Source organism: Pipra filicauda, unplaced genomic scaffold, assembly GCF_003945595.2.
Source record: "Pipra filicauda isolate LSUMZ 115617 unplaced genomic scaffold, ASM394559v2 scaffold338_size783178_pilon, whole genome shotgun sequence".
In the NCBI taxonomy this organism is placed as follows: Eukaryota; Metazoa; Chordata; class Aves; order Passeriformes; family Pipridae; genus Pipra; species Pipra filicauda.
The window spans coordinates 80360-101258 of NW_024104463.1; the positions used below are offsets into that span (position 1 = coordinate 80360).

The following is a 20899-nucleotide window of genomic DNA, read 5'->3' on the forward strand; positions in this document are numbered from 1 at the left end:
GTGGGTGGGTTGGTTTGGTTTTTGTCCCCCTCACCTAGAGTAACAATATCCTGGAACTTCCACAGCACTTTTCATCTGCCATTTGCAAATGTTTCTATAAGGAACAAACTCTTTATCTTGTGAGATGGAGAAGGGAAAGTGGGACACCCACGTTTGACTTGGGCACGGGGCTGGTGGTTGACCTGTGACTGGCCCAAAGTCTTCTGGGACCAGTCCAGAGCTTTGCTGTCAGAGGTGGCCATTTCTTCATCCATGCCTTGATGGTGGGCTGTCCAGGCTTACAATAAAAAACTGGGTTTGGCGTATTTCTAACCAGTGAGATGTAAATGGCCTTTTATGTGTGGCAAAACTGTGCTTACAATTTTTATTTTTGTTGATAGTAGTAAAAAAGAAGAGTCACAATAATAAAACCATTGCAGTGTAGAACAAACAGTGTGTATATACACAATCCAAGAGCCCAATGAGCCCCAAGATGCTTTTCAGTATTTGCATGAGAAGAAATCATAATAGAGGAGAAAACTCTATTTTCAGATGGTTCTTCAAGAGTTTCTCTCTTTGTTCTGAACTGGCAGCAAGAAGCAGGACTACTGCTGACAAGGCCTAAGGAAGGACACTAAGAAGGATTGCAGATGCTCACCCAGACAGGAGAATGTGCTGATAAAAGGAAAAGTGTTCCCAGTGCTGTATCAGAACTGGACTCTGCTGCTCCTCGAGCACAGTTTGCTTACAAATTTACAATGGGAACGGGTGGCCCTCAAGCTCAAATGGCTATAAAAAAAAATCTCTTCCCTTCTCTTTCCCCTGTCTCTCCTCTTGTGGGAGCAGTTTTGGGTACTAATGTTGTTTTGCCTCCTCAGCAAGCATCATATCACCCAGATGTGAGCGAAGAAGTTCGGGAGAGAGCCCTGCGCTTCGGAACGGAATGTACCCTGGGATACCTGGAACTCCTGGAACACGTGCTCCTGGTAAGGAGTCCTCTGCATGCATGTACTGCAGCAATCCCAAGGAGAGCAATCTCCCTGCCCTCTTTCTACAGTGATGCTCATGACACATATTTGTCAGTTTGTTGTAAGATTAGGATCAGTTTTGCTGTTCAGGAAAAGCAAGCTCAAGGAAAGCCAGTACTGCAGCTCAAACTGAGGGACAGAGGGAAGACTGGAGTGCTTGAATGGAACTGCATTTTGGATCAGATCTGGACCTAAGTAAGGTCCCTGACAAATAAATTAAGACATTTCAGTATTCTTTTAAGGCCACAATAAACACTGGACATATTAGCCCCAGGCCTGTCCCCCAGACCAAAGGGGTTATGTAATATATATGAAGACACTGTTCCAGGCCTTTTGCAGTCACACTTGCTCAGTGCCATCCCAAAATCCCCAGCCAGCACTGCCTCACAAAGAGCTCTCCAGCACATCAGACATGACACCCCCAAAGCTCTGCATAAAACCCCTGCACTCAAATCCAAGCTCATGAATCCTGCCGTCAGTTGGCTTTTCTTGACCCTACAGAATTATCACATAGTATATTAATTATCCCATAGCATTTTGCTCTTCTGTTGCTATTACATTTGTAGGAAGCAATAACGTGTTTGAACCGACAGTTGTGAGATACTGAAGTTTCTGGAGAAGACTTAAATTAGTGATTTCTTTTAGGTGGCTTTCAGCTGACATATGAACGTCTGTGAAACTGAAATTTGCAGCCACTAACTGCAGATTAGCAAATTCAAGAACATGGCATGTCTAATTATTTACATCAGCTGGTTGAAGTATGTATAACATAGCAGTACAGCCACAGTTATGCTTGCCTCTATCATGGGAAAACAGTTCAATAAAGTTGGAACTTGTTATGTAATTCCTAGAGCTCTATGGCAGTAAGTAATTCAGCATTAGATTTCTGATCTGTTTTTAGTTTAGCAGTACTTAGAGGAATTTATCAGATTTGATCTGTAGAACTCTGTCACAGTACCTGTTTCAGACTCTGTACCAGAACAGACCAAAGACTGGAGTCAACTTTTGCTTGTTCTATTTCTTTCTCTCTCTGCTTAAGTGAAGAGGCTTAAGGTAAGAAGGGCCTGTTCCTCCAGTAAAATGCTTCTTTCCTTTCAGGGCCCTAAAGCATTGAGAAAGTTCTGTCTCCTTGCTTTCCCCCCACCAGTGTTTGCTGCCTTAGAAAACACTAGTACTTTAGAAACCCCTAAATCTGCAATCTCATTTAATTTATAACCTCCATAACAGACCATGGGAGATTAGAAATCTCAAATTAGTCCCTCTGCACCTTGTGATGCAGTTGTTGGTAAGTTCAGTTATTCCCTCAGTAGCTTGTGTGTCTCAACACAGGGGTGCCAAGAAGAACAATCCAGCAGCCATCTTTCTTTGGAAATGATAATTTTTAGGTGCAAGAGTTGTCAGATGCAATGTCTAAAATTTTTTAAGCCACTGTCTTCACTTGTGCAGAGGTTGCATCAGGAAAATGGCACAAAACTGACTCGTTTGCTCCACAGAATATTCCCCCTGGCTAGGGCCTGGGTGCAGGAACACACTAATTCAAGCTGTAGCGCTGGTACATCTTTGTAAAACATCTTGTGAGTTGTATTAGCAAGGCTGAAGACTGACCTGTCCTTCTGCATATTCATATGCTCCATGTTGGTCAGCATTGATCATGCTGAGTGGAGGGGAAGACTGGAACCTTTGTTGTTGTACAAGACTCTGCAGGGGACGAGAATCTGCTGAGAGTTCTAAATTGGCTTTAAAATTGCAGTTCATAAACCACCTCACCTAGTCTTAAAATTTGCTCAGTTTTTTTGATTCCAACATTGTCAACACTCCCATAGGTAGTACTATGGCACAATGTCATTTTTTCTTATAGTCCTGACCACAATTGTGTAATTTTTGAGCATTTGTGGGAAGATAACCCTTGCAGTGCTCAGTGCTCGGTTTCTGCCATAATAAGGGTTTATGCAGCGTATAAACTTTGGTTATAACTGTGTTATGTTTTGTCAGCACTGCAGATTGTTTATCCACTGAGGATTCGTGTCCTTCTGATTCCCGTGGAAATGATCTGGCTGAGGATCATCCTTAGGGAGCAGGAGACCAGTGCACACATACATTGACACGGCCCTTCCAGAGAGATTCCTCACGTGGCAGAGTTTTCAGCAGGCAGAGCTAGGAAAACAATTTAGTTGAGTTTATTCTGTCAAAGTAAAGGAGTTAGGCATTTAAGTGCAGAATGGGAAAGCTGGCAGAAGGATACAATCTGTTTTCATGTGCATCTGGAGTGGCTTTGTGGGGGAGTTTTTGAAATCAGTAAGAAAATGCACACCTGAATGTGACTTTTCAAGACTCAGCCTCTTGTTTTGCTCTTGAAGCTCTCTGTGTATCTGTCACTCTTCTCTCAGAAGGAGCTTCTGAATATACATGAATTTCCAGAACTGAATTTTTTTTCTTACAAAAAAAATAAGTTAATTAAAGATGAAAATGTTCCTGTTCAGGGGAAGAATTCAGCTTCACTGAGTGTCTGACTGTTTTTCATTTGAAGAAGCCCAGTTTAATATTTGATTCAAATTAAGTTCAGAAACGTCTGTCTTTCCCTTCTATTTGAGGGTCTTGCCCAGAATTGGCATTTCCATTGTGTTCACAGTCTCTGATTGTTTCCAGAACAGGCTTCCAGAACTCTGTAATTCTGTCTTGTAGAAATAGTGACCAACCAGTATGTTAATAGTAGAAAATCAGCTCCTCTCCAGCAGTCTAGAAAGGCTGATCCATAAGTGTAGTGACTGTAATACCTGAGCATGGAGTGCTAAAGCTGCATATTCCTCCCACATACTCACATGTGTGCCTCTGTTCGGGATACTTCTGCCCTAGGTTTGGGATTGAGAACTTCCAGGCAATACTGTCAGTCCCTGCAGCAGTGCCAGGCAGTGCCACTTGCCTGGTGTGCATCCACATTGCAGCCTTTGCTCCTGGAGCTCCACTGACAGTTGTAGTTCTCTCACTTGGGCTCGTGTTTTCTCTCCGATGATTTCTGTATAAAATAAATCCTTCATTAGTGTGCCTTGGGAATCCTCCAGCATTCTCTGGAATCCTCACTAATGTGCAGTATTACATTTTATCTGTCCCTGCAGATCCTTCAGAAGCCAACCCCAGAACTGAAGCACCAGTTGGCCTCTTTCTCCAAGCGCGTTGCCGGGGCCGTGACAGAGCTCATCCAGTCAGCAGAGGCAATGAAGGGTGAGTTGGGAGGCCTGGCTCCCACTGCAGTGAGAGGATGATCTGTCATTTTTGTATTTGAAACAAACCCCAAACCCAACAAAACCCCTTCCAGTATGCTCTAGGAGTCCTGGTACCAACCTCCTTCCATTCTTTGAATCTCTCTGCTGGCGTTCACTTGCTCAGCGTTGGCAAACGGGTCTGTTTGACCCCCTCACGTGCCACGTCAGAGGTCATGGCTCAGTCATGGGGCCTTGCAAGGTGGAGCCATGGAGCAGAGCACAGTTGCAGGAAACAAAATATATTATCACTCCTCTTGAGCTGGTGGCTGAACTGTTGGATGTCTGCTTCTTTTCCTTACGGTCCCGTTTGCTGAGTCAAAATAAGTCCTTTGCTTTGCAGTGATAATTGCTTTCCAACTTCAGGGAGCAGGGGATACCCTCACCTTACACACTGTGATTTTTGATCCCCTCAGCCTTTAGCAATGCTGTCAGTTTTAGGTGCTCTGTCTGGGTCCTGCCCTGGCAGAGTATGTTAATGAAACAAGGAGAGTTCAGAAAAGTGTGGTCTAGATGATTTCCTGAACTCTTACAATTGAACAACTTGTGGACAAAGATAAATCCAGCACTCAAATAAGCAATGAATTCCACTGTTCTTATAACACTGTTCCAAGTTCACTGTTCTTATAATATATGATATTTTTCTAAGTTACTGTCTTGGTAAAATTTTTATCCAGTAATGCGTGTGAACTCTTATAATAACAGTTCTAACATTATGCATTTGAAATGAGATAAATACGTTTAAGAGTGTGGTGTTAAGTATTAGACCACTGCTGTGAAGCACATCCACTACAGATTTCCTGGGAACTGTAGTCTAAAGAAATCTCACAGCCATCAGAATGCTGTATGAGCATTCTAATCTCATAGGTAATAGAATATTTTAAATAAAGCATTGGTTTTTTATTTTAAAAATATTATACATTTTATATGAGAAATTTTTATTTTAAAACTTTTTTTTCTTTTAAATTCTTCCCCCCTCAATAAAGGCTTCTAGGAAATCCATATTTGTTCAATCATCCTTTCCTAAGATAGTCCAGAGAACACTACACTCATTTTTCTGGTATTCTGTGGAATATACAGTGCAGGTTTTCCTCAGTTATTTCCTGCTATTATCAGTACATGTTCCTTGGAAATAAACCTTAACTAAGTGCTTCTCCTATATGGCAATGTGTTATTACCTTCCTGCCTTCCTTCCTTTAACAAGCCAAGCCAATATCAGAATTTTTCTATTCCCTAAGTGCTTTTTAAAATTCTTTATATTGTCTCCTCAGCTTTGGAGACATTCATTAATTTCCAACAATTTTTGCATTTTAATTCATTTCATTAAAATAAAAAGATCAGGTTTTATTTCTCTTTTTTTTTTCATTTATTGCCTGTAAAGCATTTTTTTAATTCACTCTGGAAGCTTTTTTTTTTCTTTTTTTTCCCCCTTTATATCTGCCAATATTAGGGCTTAATATACAATGTCTTCATCCTGTGCCCCATTTGAGCTGAGAAATGGTCTCTAGACCATGCCCTTAGAGGTTATGAACTTCTTTTGGCTGTTTCATTGTTTCCCTCCATTCAGAATGTGGGTGCTTTCTGAATCTTGTAATTCACAGAGTGGTGTTAGGAAATCAAAAACTACAATGCACTGACAACTTCCAAAAATCTGAGATCACCTCCAGCCAAACATTTCTTTTGTGGACCTATAAAATTTCGTTGAGCCAAGGGAAATGCCAAAAATTCAACAACAACAAACAACAACAAAACCCAAAAATTGCCCTTTGGAGATGTTGCAGAAAGTGCTTTGGCTTCTTCAGGCACTCACTGCCCCAAGTGTGCTTCCCTCAGTCAGGACCTGATTCATCTCTCCCCACTCCCAAACAGAGACTGTGCAGATGGGCTGGGGTCGTGTTCTCTGTGTCCTGTTCTCTCCACCATCCTGTCAGACCTCTGAGTACCCAAGGACTTGCTCAAGTTAGGAACCATCTTAGGAGGAGCCCTGATACACACAAGTTTTGTTTCCAGTATGGACAGGCTATCTTTCTGAAGCTTTTCTGCTTAAACAATTCTTCAAAAAGTTGCTTTCATGACCGAATAATCCTGCTAAATACTTTCCCCCCCCGCTTTACATGCTCAGTGGCATAAACTGCAGTGTTTTTAGGCCACTGTGGTATTAAAATCAGCTTTCTGTGATGTACATTCTGTGTTTGACACCTGACAAGTGATTGTTAGTGCCCTGTTTGAATGGCAGCTCCCAGTGCCACTGCAGTTATTGTCTCCTCTCCCTTAATTTCAGGGACAGAGTGGGTGGATCCAGAAGACCCCACAGTCATTGCAGAGACAGAGCTCCTGGGGGCTGCAGCATCCATTGAGGCTGCAGCAAAGAAGTTGGAGCAGCTGAAACCAAGAGCCAAGCCCAAGGTGAGTGTCCCTCCCCCTTGTTCCTTTGAGGTGAATAAAGCAGAGGGTGCACAGAGCCCATGTGTTGGGCTGTGCTCTGTCCACAGCAAGGGTGTAAACAATCCAACCTTGCCTGAGCCTCAGTGGCACTGCCCTGGAGGGCTCTTACCCTGAAGGCACAGGGTAAAAGAGATGCTTTTCAGAGAGTGAGTCAAGCACCAGTCACGAGCAAGCAAAGGAAGAAAAGCCAAATGTTAGAAATGCTTGTAAGAGTTATGGCAGAAATTACTGTTGATTATTCACGTTTCTGTTTCCAAACGCATTTTACTGATGTGGAAAGTTGTTCTCACTTGCTTTCCTTTGAAGGCCCTTTGTTCTCATCTGAATTTGTGTAGTATAGCAGGAGAAAGCAGCAGCAACACAGAAGGGATTCAACAGAATGCAAAAGACCTGCTGGATTTTCTAAGACTAAAGACATAGGATTTTATGCCATGCTAGGAGTAGCTGCTACAGTGTCAAATCAGATCTGTGGTATGGCCATTTCTATTTAATTTTCCTGAGGGAAATGAAATTACAGCTTGTCATGACAGCAAGTAGTGTTGCATGTTACCAGGTCATTTCAAATGTCTCTCTGAACATATTATAAAATTAAGCCAACTATTTTCATGTGCAGTACAGAGGGACTGTATGGAACTGCTGTTCCTAATGGCTGTATGCAGAGCTCACAGGGCTGGATCCAGGAGAGTTGCTGCCTTTTGCCTGGTGTTGAATAACAGGCAGGTTTTAGAAGAAATTGCCACATTGCATCTCTTTAAAATGAAAAATCGTGCCTTGGCTGTGGAATTGACTTCAGGAGAGGACTGTGCTTCTATTTTCCTGTTCATGCTGCTTTGTAGGTGCAAAACTGTTTTCAGGGTAAAGCTAATGAGAAGTCTTCCTGAAAAGCAGGGCCTCAAGAACATTCAGTGTTGGATGTTTTGGTGCAGGGTGGTATTTTGTTATTCAGGAGCATCAGAGGAAATAGTTCTTGGAAGCTTCAGCCTTTGAGGACTTCCCACCCCCCATCTAATGATGGGAATAAATTAGCTCATGAAAAAGAAATGCTCTTTGTCCTGCATTTTTTAACAAGTACATCCATTTTGTTTACAAAGAAAAATGATCCTTTATGATGAGATTCTGCAGAGCAGAGGACACAGGCTGAGCCTGAGGATGGGAGAGTCCTCCACCACCTTTTCTATACAATCACTGCACAATGGCATCTGTGTGTTGCCTGGTAACTGTGGAGCAGCTCCCTTCCAACATCCCAGCCACTCCAGGGGCATTGTAATTTCCCAGTGAGTACAGAGCTCACACCTGCTCCTCATTTAACATGTTAATTGGAGTATCCAGTCTGCCTGTGATTTATTGCTCTGTTTATTTGTCATGTTCTGAAACTAAAATTCGTGTCCAACTGTTTGTTTGATTTGGGATTTCAGCCGCCTTTGCATCCTTTGCAGACGTTTGAGCTCTTTCACATTGCAATACACATCAAAAGGTCTTGGGAATATCACAGAGTGGCTCAAACACCACTTTTTCTGAGGAGGACTTGTATCTTGTATCCTCCCAGAGTAGGATTTTCTGTGTTGAACAGGCTCTGTCTTTCTGATGCTCATCTTTGACAACATACACAGGGTTGTAGCAGAAACACTTAGAGTAGGGAAGGGGTTGATACAACTTCTTTCTCTTATGCTCAGTCTATGAAATGCAGGAATAATAGTTAACTTCTACAATGGAACAGACCTCTGGTCTAGCCAGATCAATATCCTGCTTTGGTTGTCAGTAATTATCATCAATGAACTTGCAGAAAAGTCCTTAGTTGGTAATTTTAGAATATCTGCCTGCAGGAAATCCATCATCATCATCATTACTAGCTGGTGGATGATCCTATATTTTTGGGAAAGGTTATTTTTTTATTGGGGCATGGAACTGGAGTCATTTGATTTAGGCTTGAAATTTTCATCTTTGTGTGTTCCAGTTTGTCTTTTACCTCTAAAAAAACCCCAAATCAGTGGTTGAAGGTAGAGTTTTTTCTCATTTGTTCCACTATTTAATTTTTTTAATTTCTTCTTTCCTTGTTTCTTCTTCATATTTTTGAACCTGTCCTACCCCCCTTTATGTCTTAGACTGACACCAGTAGCACGAGACATTTTCCACTACTGGGAGTGATCTTACCCCAGAGAACAATTTCTAGTAAGACCCACCCAGCCCTGCCAAGTGCTGCCCATGTTTTATTGTGTGGTGCTTATTCTGTTTGCTTTAAATTGGCCGCAGGTGAATGTGCTCCCAAAATGTTCAGTCCACTAGTCCACTGCCCCACTGGTCCCTGTTAGTACCTGTCTTTCTTCTGGGCTTAAATCTTGGAAGAACTTGGAGGACTCTCCCAAGCAGGTGTTGTTACTACTCCCTGTGACACCAAACCTGTTCAGTTCTTGCAGTGTTCAAGGTGGGAAATGAAACAAGGAGATCTTTATCATTTATCAAGCAGGATTTGGCTGTCAGGTTTCCTTTAAATACATTTTTCCTGAGTACGGACTCTGTTTTTCTGTTTTCATTTTGGAGGGTTGGGTGTCCTGCAGTGCAGACCCATATTCCTCCTGCTGTGCAAACATGCTACTGGTGTAAATTAGTAACTCCCCAAACTAGTAATTTTCGGAAGAAGGAAAATATTTTATCTAATAAAAACTACGTGCTAATGCTGGGAAAAAATACTTCAAAAGCCAAAGGTAGGGTAGGTGAGGTCCAACAGCAGAGAGCATTGCTGTCCTACCCTGTTCTGTTGGTGCTCTTCATGCTGCTGTGCAGGCCTGTGCCCTCAGGCACAGGTGTCTTTAGAAGTCCACAGGAGTTTCCTGCTGGTAGCTTTCAGCATTTTGTCCTTTTTTTTTTTTTTTTTTTTCCCCCAAGATGAATCAAACCTGGATGCCTTTTCCTGCAGGACTCTGTGTGATATGTTTGATATATTAGGTTGTTATTTAATCCAACTATATATCAAACATATTCCTACAGTGTCCTGCCCTGTCTCCGGGGGTTGTAACAGAGTAGAAGGCCATAAGGAGGAGTACATTCACTCACAAGCAGGTTTAGAAGACTTCCTGCAGACTCCTAATCTAATCTGATTTAAAATCCATACATGGAAGGCTCCTTTAGCAGTAGAGCTTCTCTTGGAAGGACTTGGAAGTTGTGTAGGGTTTTCAGTGGTAGTGAGCAGCAGCTGTGCCAAGAACTGACTTTCACTGGTTATTGTGTTTTCCATGGCTCAGTGCAGTGACTTACTCATTGGTCTTCTCTCCATGAAATAGAAGATGAGAGCTGCTTGAAAATGAAATGGTTTGTCTTTTGTAATTTTTGCTACTGTTTAGCAATGAGACTGGGGGCTCATTTGTTTTCCTGTCAACCCTGACTTTATTTATGCTACCCCTAATAATGGAGATGCTATAGAAAAATGGTTAAAACACACCACAAAAAAAAAAAAAATCTCCTTTTTTTGTTTGTTTTGTTTTTAATGGCATAATCAACATTTTCAGGATATCTCATGTTACAGACTCTGTAGCTAGCCTAATAGTTTTGGTTTGTCTGTTCTGGTGACTTTATTTCCCAATCCATTTATTCCTGGACATAGTCAATAACAGCACATTAGTTTAAGCTTGAGGAAGATGAGATGCTGAACTTCAGGGGGCTACTTGAGGAAGGAGAGGCTGATCACTTGTGTCAGACATCTGGTTTTCCAAAGAAACCCAAGAAGCCCTCTCTAAAATCTCACAAGGTGGTATTTTCTGCCATGTATCACATCACTGCTCTTTCTTCATGAGGGCTGTGAACTGACACATGTTGTGAGGGGGCTGTTTATGAGTGTGAGCTTAAGACAGCTCAGGACACACTCTTTAATAATGGGAATGGGAATAATTACTTCTCATTTAGGGTGTTTTGCTGTGTTCACTCTGGGGCTGCTCCCTGTCCTTGTTGCTAAGGAATGCCTTGGGAGAGTCCAGGCAGGGGAAGGTGCTGACTGAGCCTTCTCCCCATTTCAAACATGAGTATCCAGCCCTTGGATGTCACACCTGGGAATGCTGCAGGGAAAACTGCGGGGAAGGACCAGGCAAGAAGGATTTGTTAGAAAAGATGAAAAGCCAACAGAAGTTCAACAGTTTGAGTGCTGTGTAAGGCTGCTTCTAAAATAACTTCTCCACAGGAGAGATCAACTGGTTTTCCTTTTTTTTTTTTTCTTTTTTTTTTTCAAAAATAAAAGAAATTGGGAGATGTCAGGGAATGCAAGATTTGGAAGCCTGAGAAACTTGGCCTATGGTTTGTTCTTCCAAACCCCCAAATTTCAATATAGTTGGAAAGAAATTAATTTGGTACACAGGGGAAAAATCTGTTTCCTGATGAGATACTAAGGTTTAGGTGCCTGTTTTCCTGCTGAGCTTCACCTGCTGCTCCAGGGTGGAAGTTAATCCAGCCATTGTCCAGTGGCACTCTCAGTAATGCAAGCTTGGATTTCTCAGCATTCTCTTTGAAAAGTAGTAGTTTTTCCTTAGCACTTGTGTGCAATATTTAGTCATCTCACTACCCTGAACTGAGTTCAAACAACTGCTTTTCCTTCAGCCTCTTTTTGGTGGCATGTTTTTCACAAATTGAATTCCATCTGGGCACACGCAGCTGTCCAATAGATCAGAGCATGGCCATGAGTGTTTTATTAAACTTCCACAAGGATTGACACCTCCTTTGTAATAAATAAGCTGATACTGAAATGCTCTCTCACTTCAGTTTGAATTCCTGACAATGCTGACATATAAAGAATAATACACATAATATATTTTATGTTGGAAATGAAAATGTAAAACCTTGTGATAACAGAGAGCCTTGGACAAAAGGAAAAGTGAAATAACAGTCTGTTAAAAGTGCAGTGACAGTCTGTTACATTTACTGTCATTCAGTGGTACTTCTGCTGATATTTTAGTTTGACTCTTTAGTCAAATCAAAATCAATAATGCATCTATTTTAATAAGGAGTATAACTCTGATAGTGGCTCTCCTGGGTTCCACTGAGTCACTTTGGTTATGTCGTGATTGAAATAAGAGTTTTATAAATAAGACTTGAGGCCTTTGCATCAAGCCAGGACCAATGTGATGAACCCCTTAGGATTAATAAGGGTCATGATGTTACATTGCCAAAGCTTCCTGTGGAACATGACTTGCTCACTTTGCAGAGCAATTTCCTTTATTACAAAGCTGTGCTTCAGTTGATGGGAATAGCCCAATAGCAAGGCAAGATAAATACTTTTCCATGGATTAAGTGGTTTTTCCTAAAGGACAAGAAAAACTTTAAAGTGCCAACAACTTTATCTATACATCAGATTTTATTTTGGGATCACTCTTTTTCTGGTGTCTGTGGATCCTGTGGTTCATCTCCTGGACTTTTAGTCCCAGGGCAGTTTGTGAAGTGCTGCTGGATGGGCCATTTTGAAATGATCTGTAATTACTCGTTATCTTTTATTATTTTATGATTGACCACTATTTCTTCAGACTGCAGTAAGAGGGGAACTAAACCTCACTTAAATGTAGATGGGTGCCCTTAGACTTGCAAATGAAGTGCCCAATTTTCTGTCTCAGCACCCTTGGCTGGTGTTTCTGAAGTTGGTTATTTGACACAAGGACGCTGTGGTTGCCTAAGTTAGAATAAAGCAGTGTTTCCAAAGGCTCATCTCACAAGGTGGCTTGTTCTGATATTGTAGCCACCAGCCCTACTTGTGATCCTGCATTGGGTTCTGGCAGGCTGGTGATTGGATCACAAACAAAATACACTCTGTTGGATTATTTTGGATAAAAATCAATCAGAATACATGGCCCAGGCCTGGTTCTGTTTTAAATAGCAATAACCATTTATCTCTATCTATTTTGTTAACTGTTCAGAAGCCAGAAAAATGTGCTTAAACGGATCAATGTTTTCAGTGTTTGCTTAAATGATTAGGAAGTGAGGGAAGTTGTTTTTATGGAACAACAGGTTTGCATTTTAAATAGTAAGAAACCTCACTAGGAACAGCTGATTTCTCTGTTTGCTTGTTGAAAGACATGTTTGGATGACTGAAGTGTTCCGGGCAGACCATTGGAACTTCCTATCTCCAGGATCACTAAGCTGGACTGCTTCACAAAGCTGCTTTCTGGGAAATGACAGCTCTTACCAGAAGCTGTTAAATCTGTGCTCTTGCTTGGCATCTACTTTACATTTCTGAGTGCAGGTGAATGAGACAATGCACATGTAGCACTGTTCTCCTTCAGTGCTGTAAGTCTTTAAGTATTTAGAAAATGCTTTGCCTGTTTAGCAGTGCTGGAAGCCAGAATTGTGGCACTACAGAGGTAACCTTGATAGGAAAAGCGAGAATTTCTTTTCAGACCTGCACTTTCCTGGATATAGTTTAGAGCAGCTTTAGTGAAAAAAAAGTATTAGAATGTGGGTGGCAATTCTTTTAACTATCTCATGTGATACTTTATTTCAGTGTGAGCAGCCACGAGGCCAACCTAATATTTAAATTCACTTACAGCTTTAGTCGACATGAAGCTCCTTCACAGATTTCACTGATGTGTTCCAAAGTCATCTTGTCTTACTTTGTATATGTCCTCAGTCTTGAGAATATAATTGGGTGAATGTGTAACAGTGTTTTCTCTTGGTTATAGCAAGCAGATGAGACTCTGGATTTTGAAGAACAGATCCTGGAAGCAGCTAAATCCATTGCAGCTGCTACCAGTGCCCTGGTGAAGTCAGCTTCAGCAGCCCAGAGGGAACTGGTGGCACAGGGAAAGGTGGGTAAACAGGACAAGTAGCAACAGTGGTGGGGGAAATGGAATCTGGTCTCCTAACTGTTCTCCATTAAAACAGTAGGAAAGAAGCTTGGGAACGACTGATGAAAATGTAAATCTTTTCACTGCTCATCACAATACATGGCTAGGACCTGCTTCTGTTTAAAAAAATCCCACAGTTCTGTTTATTTAAACCTCACAAGTGTAATCAAGTGTTTAGCTCTTTAAATGTTTCATTTGTGGGAGGTTTTACTGTTTGTGGAGGGTTTTTCATTTCCTGAAGGTCTGTGATCAAGCTGGTAATGAACAGTCCCACAAGACAGCTCGGGCATCCAAAAACAAATGTCACAGTGTACAAGTCCTCTCTGGATGAGAAGAGTAAAAGGCCTCACTAATTGTGCCCTCAGTGTTTTGTCTGATTCAATGGGACGCAGGCCTGCTTGCAAATTCAGTGTATTTAAGTGGCTGTGCTTGTAATTATTATTAGGACTGATGGAACGGTGCTTGGAACACGGGTCACCCTTTTGGTGTGGTCAGAACTGAGGTCTGTTAAACCATTCCACAGCCATCACTTTTTTTCACAGTCGGTGTACTTTGAAAATTAAAGTGTGAACATCAACCAGATACGTTGAGAACGATTTGTTGTAGGATCACTGGGTTTGTATAGTCATGGTTTCCATTTTCATCTGATTCCAAAGTCGGAGCAGACTGTGTCATGAATCCCCCCCCAGTGCTGTGCTCTCTACTACAGCAGGGATTCTGGGAAGCTTGTGCTTTTAGTTCTAGCAGGAGCACAGAGCACTTCATCCATGGTCGAAGTTTTCACTGGATCATGAGGCAGGAAACCCCTGAAACCTAAATAATTTGGGACTTAGTGTTTTCTTTTGTATAACTGATTTTTTAGTTATGCAAAGGTGTCGTCATAAGAGAACACATCTTCTGTTTATGTTGATGCTACACATAAGGATTCAATTTCATTCCCTGGGATTCTCATTATGCAAGAATCCCTGCTTCCATTTCTTTCAAAAAACAAGTTTCTGGACCATGTTTCCATTTCACATCTTTCAGTTTCTCTCCCAAAAACACCCAGACCCAGGCAGCTGGGGGTGAGGGCTGATAACCAGCTGTAGAATTTAGTTTCATTAATTCCTCTAACGTGGGAAGAAAACTGTCTCCTGATTGTTGCTGGCACTGCTGATCCATGAGCACTTCAGTGGGTAAGCCATGCAGAAAAGTGGGCTGCTGTCCCCAAGTGCTGTTATTAAGCACAAAGGCAATTAGGGATCTTCCATGGGAAGCTTTCTGATTTGTACCTCCCCATAGTGGAGGTACAAATTTGTACCTCCCCACAGTCAGAAGAGATTCAAGAATGATGCAAATTCAAATGTGTTACGGAGGCAGAAATAAGTTATTTCAAAGCCCAGGACATTAGGAACTACTGCTTCAGCTGTTTCTTGGGCCAAAGCTGTGGCTTCAGCCTTCAGTACTCTGGGAATTACTGGTTACTGTGGTAATTACTGGTTACTCTGGTAATTACTTCTGCATGTTCCAAGAATGGGTCAGTTGAAGCAGTGCAGCAAGTTGGACACTACATGAGCAGCCAGATGTGTGCTGGAAACACACTCTGCCAAAATACACTTACTCTGCCAAAACACACTTACTCTGCTAAAACACACTTACTCTGCCAAGTAACTTCCAGTTGGATCTTGTGCTCCTCAACGTGCTGGGCATAGTCACAGGTACAGGTGTTTCCTTTTTCCATGGGCCACTGCTTGCCTAAATCTGAGACAAAGCAATTGTATTTTCTGTCTCCTTGTAAGCCACCTCTGAACTGTTTTTTCAGGTTGGAGCAATCCCTGCCAACGCAGCTGATGATGGACAGTGGTCTCAGGGACTTATTTCCGCTGTGAGTACCTGCTTCTCTTGACAAAACTGGCACCTTCCCTGGGGAAATGGTGGGGATACACAGTGACTTGTTCTCTGCTGTCTCCCAGGCCCGGATGGTGGCAGCTGCAACCAGCAACCTCTGTGAGGCAGCCAACGCCTCGGTGCAGGGCCACGCCAGCGAGGAGAAGCTCATCTCCTCTGCCAAACAAGTGGCAGCTTCTACAGCACAGCTGCTTGTGGCTTGCAAAGTGAAGGCTGATCATGACTCTGAAGCCATGAGGAGGCTGCAGGTACTTGTGTTCTTAGTTACTGAAGACCCAGAGTGGTGCTGTGTAAACACGGGTTTAGTACTGCATGAGCAAACCCCTAATTTTAGGAATAGTTTCTTGGACTTTCGGATTTTGGTTCTGTTTTCCCTCCTTGTAGAATTCCGGGATGTTTTATTAATCCTGGATGAAGTGACTGTGCATTTGTTGTTATTCAGCAGTAGCTACAGCTCATTTCACTGCCTGCTTTATTCTTCATTTTAAAAGATGTTGACAGATGTAAATGTTGGCTGCCCTGTGCCAAGCCCTGGTTTAGGTGCAATATTGTTAGATTAAGTATCTGTCCAAGCAAGAGGAACTGATGTCATCATTTTTTTTAAAGTAGAAAAATGGCTTAAATATTTAGGAGGACAAAATAAATGTACAAATGTGTGAAAAATCCACTTGTTTCTATAGAAAACAGTGGCATGTTAATGTTGTCAGGATTTATATAGATTGCCATTGTCAAGGTCTGTAGGGGAGGTGTCAGTAACTAGAGGACAGTTCTGTCTGCAAAGCAACCTGCACTTTAATATCCAAATGTCAGGATGGGTCTGAAGGAGTTTTAAAAGCAGAACAAACAATAGAAACACCAATAAAATTAAGTACTAGAGACTGGGTTGTTTCCTCTGCTCTGACAGGAAATTCAGGGTTCTCATTCATTTTATTGATAAATTTATATTATTAAATAGACATTGAATGTGAGAACTTGGAAGGGAATGTGAAAAGGAAACAAGGCCAAGCATGGACTGCAATTGAACTTTGCTGTTTTACCGAGCTGCATCTTAGTCCCAAAATGAATAATGAAGGCAAAAGCAGTTTGCACTTTGGAAATCATGTACTTCATCATAGCAAAACCCTTGAGTTGATGTCTCTTAAGTATTTTTACTGGTGGACTTGCCAAAGCCACTGAGCCTTTGGAGCTGGCCTTGCCCCCAGCACAGATGTTCTCACACCTCTGATGGACAGTGGGGTTCAGGACTCTGAGTGTGTCGGTTTTCTCCTTCCTGCCCCGGCTGGAACTGCCTTTCCCATGAATGCAAATGTGGAATGCACTGTTCCAGAGCCCTCCAAAACCTAATGAGACAATTGGAAATGTTTCCATTCGGTTTGGATGAGCTCCAGGGGAAATTTCCAATGATTTGTCCTTGGGTCACTGCAGCGGGGAGGAGTTGAAGGGGAGCTGAAGCTGGAAATGTGGGATAGGGCTGGGGAAGGTTCAGAGCTGGGCCATGTGTTTCCCCTCCCAGTGCTGTGTCTCCAGCATGTGGAGCAGGCTGGCCTGGCCTGCTGGCAGCACCCACTTCAGACTGCAAGAGATGTATTACAAATGTTTGCCTGTCTCTCTTTAGAAATCTGAACATTTTTAAGTCATAATTTATAGGTTTAAATGTAAGATAACCACGGCTGTGTAAGTTGCTAACTTGCCCTGATGAGAGTCCATTAATTTAAAAACTTAATTGTCTTATAAAATGTGTTTATACACTAGTTTTCAGTTTCTGTTCTTTCTCAAAAAAAAAAAAAATTAAAATCTGATCAGTGTTATGCATAACGTCACTTGTGATTTCATCCACTGTTTTATTTCAAGCTGTAAGGGGAAAAAAAAAAAAATCCCATTTGTGACTTCTCCAACTTCCAGCTTCTTAAATAAAAGAATTGTGTTCCTTTCTGTACCATTAATTTTCAAAGATTAATTTGCTTTTCGCTGGGAAAAACAAAGCACATCTTTCCAGTGCAGTCAAGCAGAGATGTTTTAATTCTGATGCTCAGATGAATCCATGTTAGTTCTGCATTTTCCCTGTTACTGAATTTGGTCTGTCTTGCTCCAAGGCTGCAGGCAATGCTGTCAAACGTGCATCAGACAATCTCGTGAGGGCAGCCCAGAAAGCAGCCTTTGGGAAAACAGAGGATGACGACGTCGTGGTCAAAACCAAGTTTGTGGGTGGCATTGCTCAGGTTGGTACAAAAAATAAAGCAGAGAAAAAGCAGCCCAGAAGTGAGCAGTGTTCCAGTGTCCGTCTGCTGCCCTGCAGGCTGCTCAGAGCTGTTTAGAAACCTCTGATAAATCACTTGATGCCTCAGTGTGGGGTCACCACTGACATAACAGCAGTGATTTGCTGGGTGGTGCCTGCACTTCTCCACAGAGCATTTACTGTAATAGCAGTTACCATTGTCCAGTGCATTGTACTTTTTTTCCTGATTAAGTAAATGGCTTGTTTCAGACTTCTCTTAGGTACTTTAAATGTTCCCAGATCTTAATGGAACAATAGTTATGCATGTATATAAGCAAAGAAAGAGAGAGTGAGAGATAAAAAACAATGACTTTGCTTACTGTAAGCATAATCATTATTGGGAAATAATAACAATATTTAAAAAATAGATTGCAAGGCTTGGAGATTGTGCCAACTTCTAGATTTCCTGTAATGAATGGGGTACACCATATCCTGTAGTTGTTGCTTGAAAGATATTGGACTTTTATTATTTCTGCATATCTGTACTACTGTCATTTTTTCTTTGGCATTCTGAGATGCAGGAAAATACTGTGGATACCCACAGTGGTGAGTGTTCAGTTTTACTGCCACTCAAACATTAAGTCATGGTGCTTATTCTACATGTGCTAAACCCTCCCCCTGATGAATGCTGGGAGAGCACAGAGCTATAAAATCCATTATGGATCCATGGGAAAACTGTGGTGGTAGATTCTCTTTCTCTTTTTTTTTTTTTTTTAAGTTCTCTCTAAGAAACACATGGGAATACAAAACTGTTCTTGATGGCACAGTCCTGGGACCTGGAAAAACTTGAGCGATTCCTGATGAAGTCACTGAAATTTGGTGCTTCTCTGGCAGATGCTCATGGGCTTCCTGTGACTGGTGCCATGGAGGAAGAAATCTGATTTTACAGACAGTATTCCTTGCTGTCATAATTCCTGCCTCTATTTTCTAGATCATTGCAGCCCAAGAAGAAATGCTGAAGAAGGAGAGAGAACTGGAAGAAGCGAGGAAAAAGCTGGCCCAGATCCGCCAACAGCAATACAAATTCCTGCCCACAGAGCTGAGGGAAGATGAGGGTTAACCTGCTGAGATTTTCTTCCTTTTTTTTGTCTTTTTATTTTTTTTTCTTTTTTTTTTTCTTTTTTTTTCTTTTAAAGAAATAAGCTAAAGGGGGGACAGCACATTGAGAACTGCTCTGACAGCATACTGGTATGCCAAGCACTTAGCTAAACAACTGCCTGTCATAGCTTTGGAGGAGCAGAGGGCAATAAACACTTGTTCTTTCCCATCTGCTCAGCTGAGGTGCATGATGATCAAATAATGGTACAGTGTTAGGTTCATCATTCCTGTTCCTTCCTTGACTTATATCTCAGGAGAGAATGTTTCGCTTTTTACTAAAGATACTAAGTCAGTATTATTGTCACTTGCCTGATGCTTGAGGTATTTTTCGCTCCTTGACTTGTCAAACATCCACACTAGTAGTGGGAAACCAGTCAAGAAACCTTTCATATGACAAATCTCACGTGAGCTGGTGGTTGTCCCCCACCTCCCCCTGTGCAAAGAAGCCCAGGATGGAGAAGGGTGTGTGGCTGAGTGGAGCAGCACGCTCGGGGGGGGCTTTGAAGAAGATGCCTGTCCTCTGTCAGTGTTACACAGCTGGTTCACCCCAAAACTGGAGGGATTGTCTCTGCACCTGTTTGCACTAGTAGTATTGCTCCTCACCTGATACCAACAAGCTTCTGCTTGTACAGTATTTAGGTTTACAAAACGTGGCAATAGCCATTCTTTAAAGAGCTCAGAAAACAAAGAAATGGAAACCTTGTCACTGCCTCAATAATAGCAGGTTCATGAAAGAAAATGCTGTTTCAATTATATACCTCTGATGTGTGACTACTTTTACAGTATTATACACACATACACATGCTCTAAACATTGGACTGAATAGTTTGCATTTTGTTTTTTAATTGAAATTATCTGGTTCGTACTGTGGTATTTCTGTTAGAATGTATGTCAGTTAAAAAAGGAAAATGCCCAGTACAACAGAAGACTATCACAACTCTTGTTATTCTTCTAATAATTACATTTATAATTATTATGTTTTGAAACCTGTGGGAATTGTAGGAGAAAAGGATAAGTGAATTACAAGTAGACTTTTCCTGTAATATATTTTTTAAAAATTTGGACTCTAGGGAGTTTGTTTTCATAGTTGCTATTGATGAAAATGCATTCACCAAGGAATTGCAGAGAAGGAACAGCAGCAATCTATCAGCAATCTTTGTCTTCAGCTGCAGAAAGGTACAGTATGCTCTCAACACCGCTGTTGTGACCTAAACAATAGCAATTTGGGTAGAGTAACCCATCTTATTCTGTCAAAGAGAGAACACAAATCACAGCAACTTCAACTAGAAAAGCTGAACTATTTGACTGACTACAGAAACACCAACAATAATGGCCAGCATGTCTCCAGCTCCACTCGAGCCCTTTCAAACAATAATGGCAAGTCTGTTTGGGTCAAAGGATGTTGCCACTCCAGTCCTTCTGAAGGCTGTGCTGTCCTTTAGATCCCTGCCAGGAACATTCAGCTGAGCCTGTTTGTTAGAGACACACCTGCCTAGTTGTCATTGTTGCAGAAAACACTTGTCCTGTAGACTCCAAGTAACCCTGTAGTGGTAGATTTATCAGTTTAGGTAGTGCTAACTCCTCATTTAAGTTACCTGCATGAGATAGAATTATCAGGAATTTTGTCACACTAGTGTTAAATATGTAGCAAAAAACTGCTAGAGAATTAATAAATATTCAAGTGTACGAAGTTTTTTATTGTTAGAGTCTCTTCTCTGGTACTGATGTATTTCAGAGTCAGTAGAGTTGCTGGAGAATCCACAATCACGAGAGGAAACAAATTGGCATTTCCCAACTGGAATCCCTGGCCTTGCCAGACGTGCTGTGACATGTGGGTTGTGTGCACATGGAACCCTGAGCTAGCAGAGACCACGTGCAATTCCCAGTTCTGTGATTTGCCACTTCAGCACAATCAATTGGGTTGGTTTTCATTCATCTCACTGTGAACAGTGTCACAGGGTCTCAACTCCCACACCAAGAAAAAGGCTTCCTGTAAAGTTTTAGGCAGAAGGCTAAACTGGTATTTATTGCTGTAAGACCTAAATAAAGACAGCTCTAGTGATGGGGATTTTCTGCTGCTGTTGGTAGGTTCAACTTCTTTGCAGCTTATGTCTT

General features: G+C 41.7%; 1 protein-coding gene across 1 annotated transcript in view; it reads left to right on the forward strand.

Moving 5' to 3' along the window:
- TLN2 (talin 2) overlaps nucleotides 1-19687 on the forward strand; it is a 97221-nt gene extending 77534 nt beyond the window's left edge. The window contains exons 49-56 of the mRNA XM_039384071.1: nucleotides 858-965; nucleotides 4121-4226; nucleotides 6546-6670; nucleotides 13360-13485; nucleotides 15326-15388; nucleotides 15477-15659; nucleotides 17505-17630; nucleotides 18618-19687. Of these exons, the coding sequence (XP_039240005.1) occupies nucleotides 858-965; nucleotides 4121-4226; nucleotides 6546-6670; nucleotides 13360-13485; nucleotides 15326-15388; nucleotides 15477-15659; nucleotides 17505-17630; nucleotides 18618-18746 (966 nt within the window). The 3' untranslated portion in view covers nucleotides 18747-19687. The remainder of the gene's footprint in view (nucleotides 1-857; nucleotides 966-4120; nucleotides 4227-6545; nucleotides 6671-13359; nucleotides 13486-15325; nucleotides 15389-15476; nucleotides 15660-17504; nucleotides 17631-18617) is intronic.
- Nucleotides 19688-20899: the final 1212 nt, after the last annotated feature.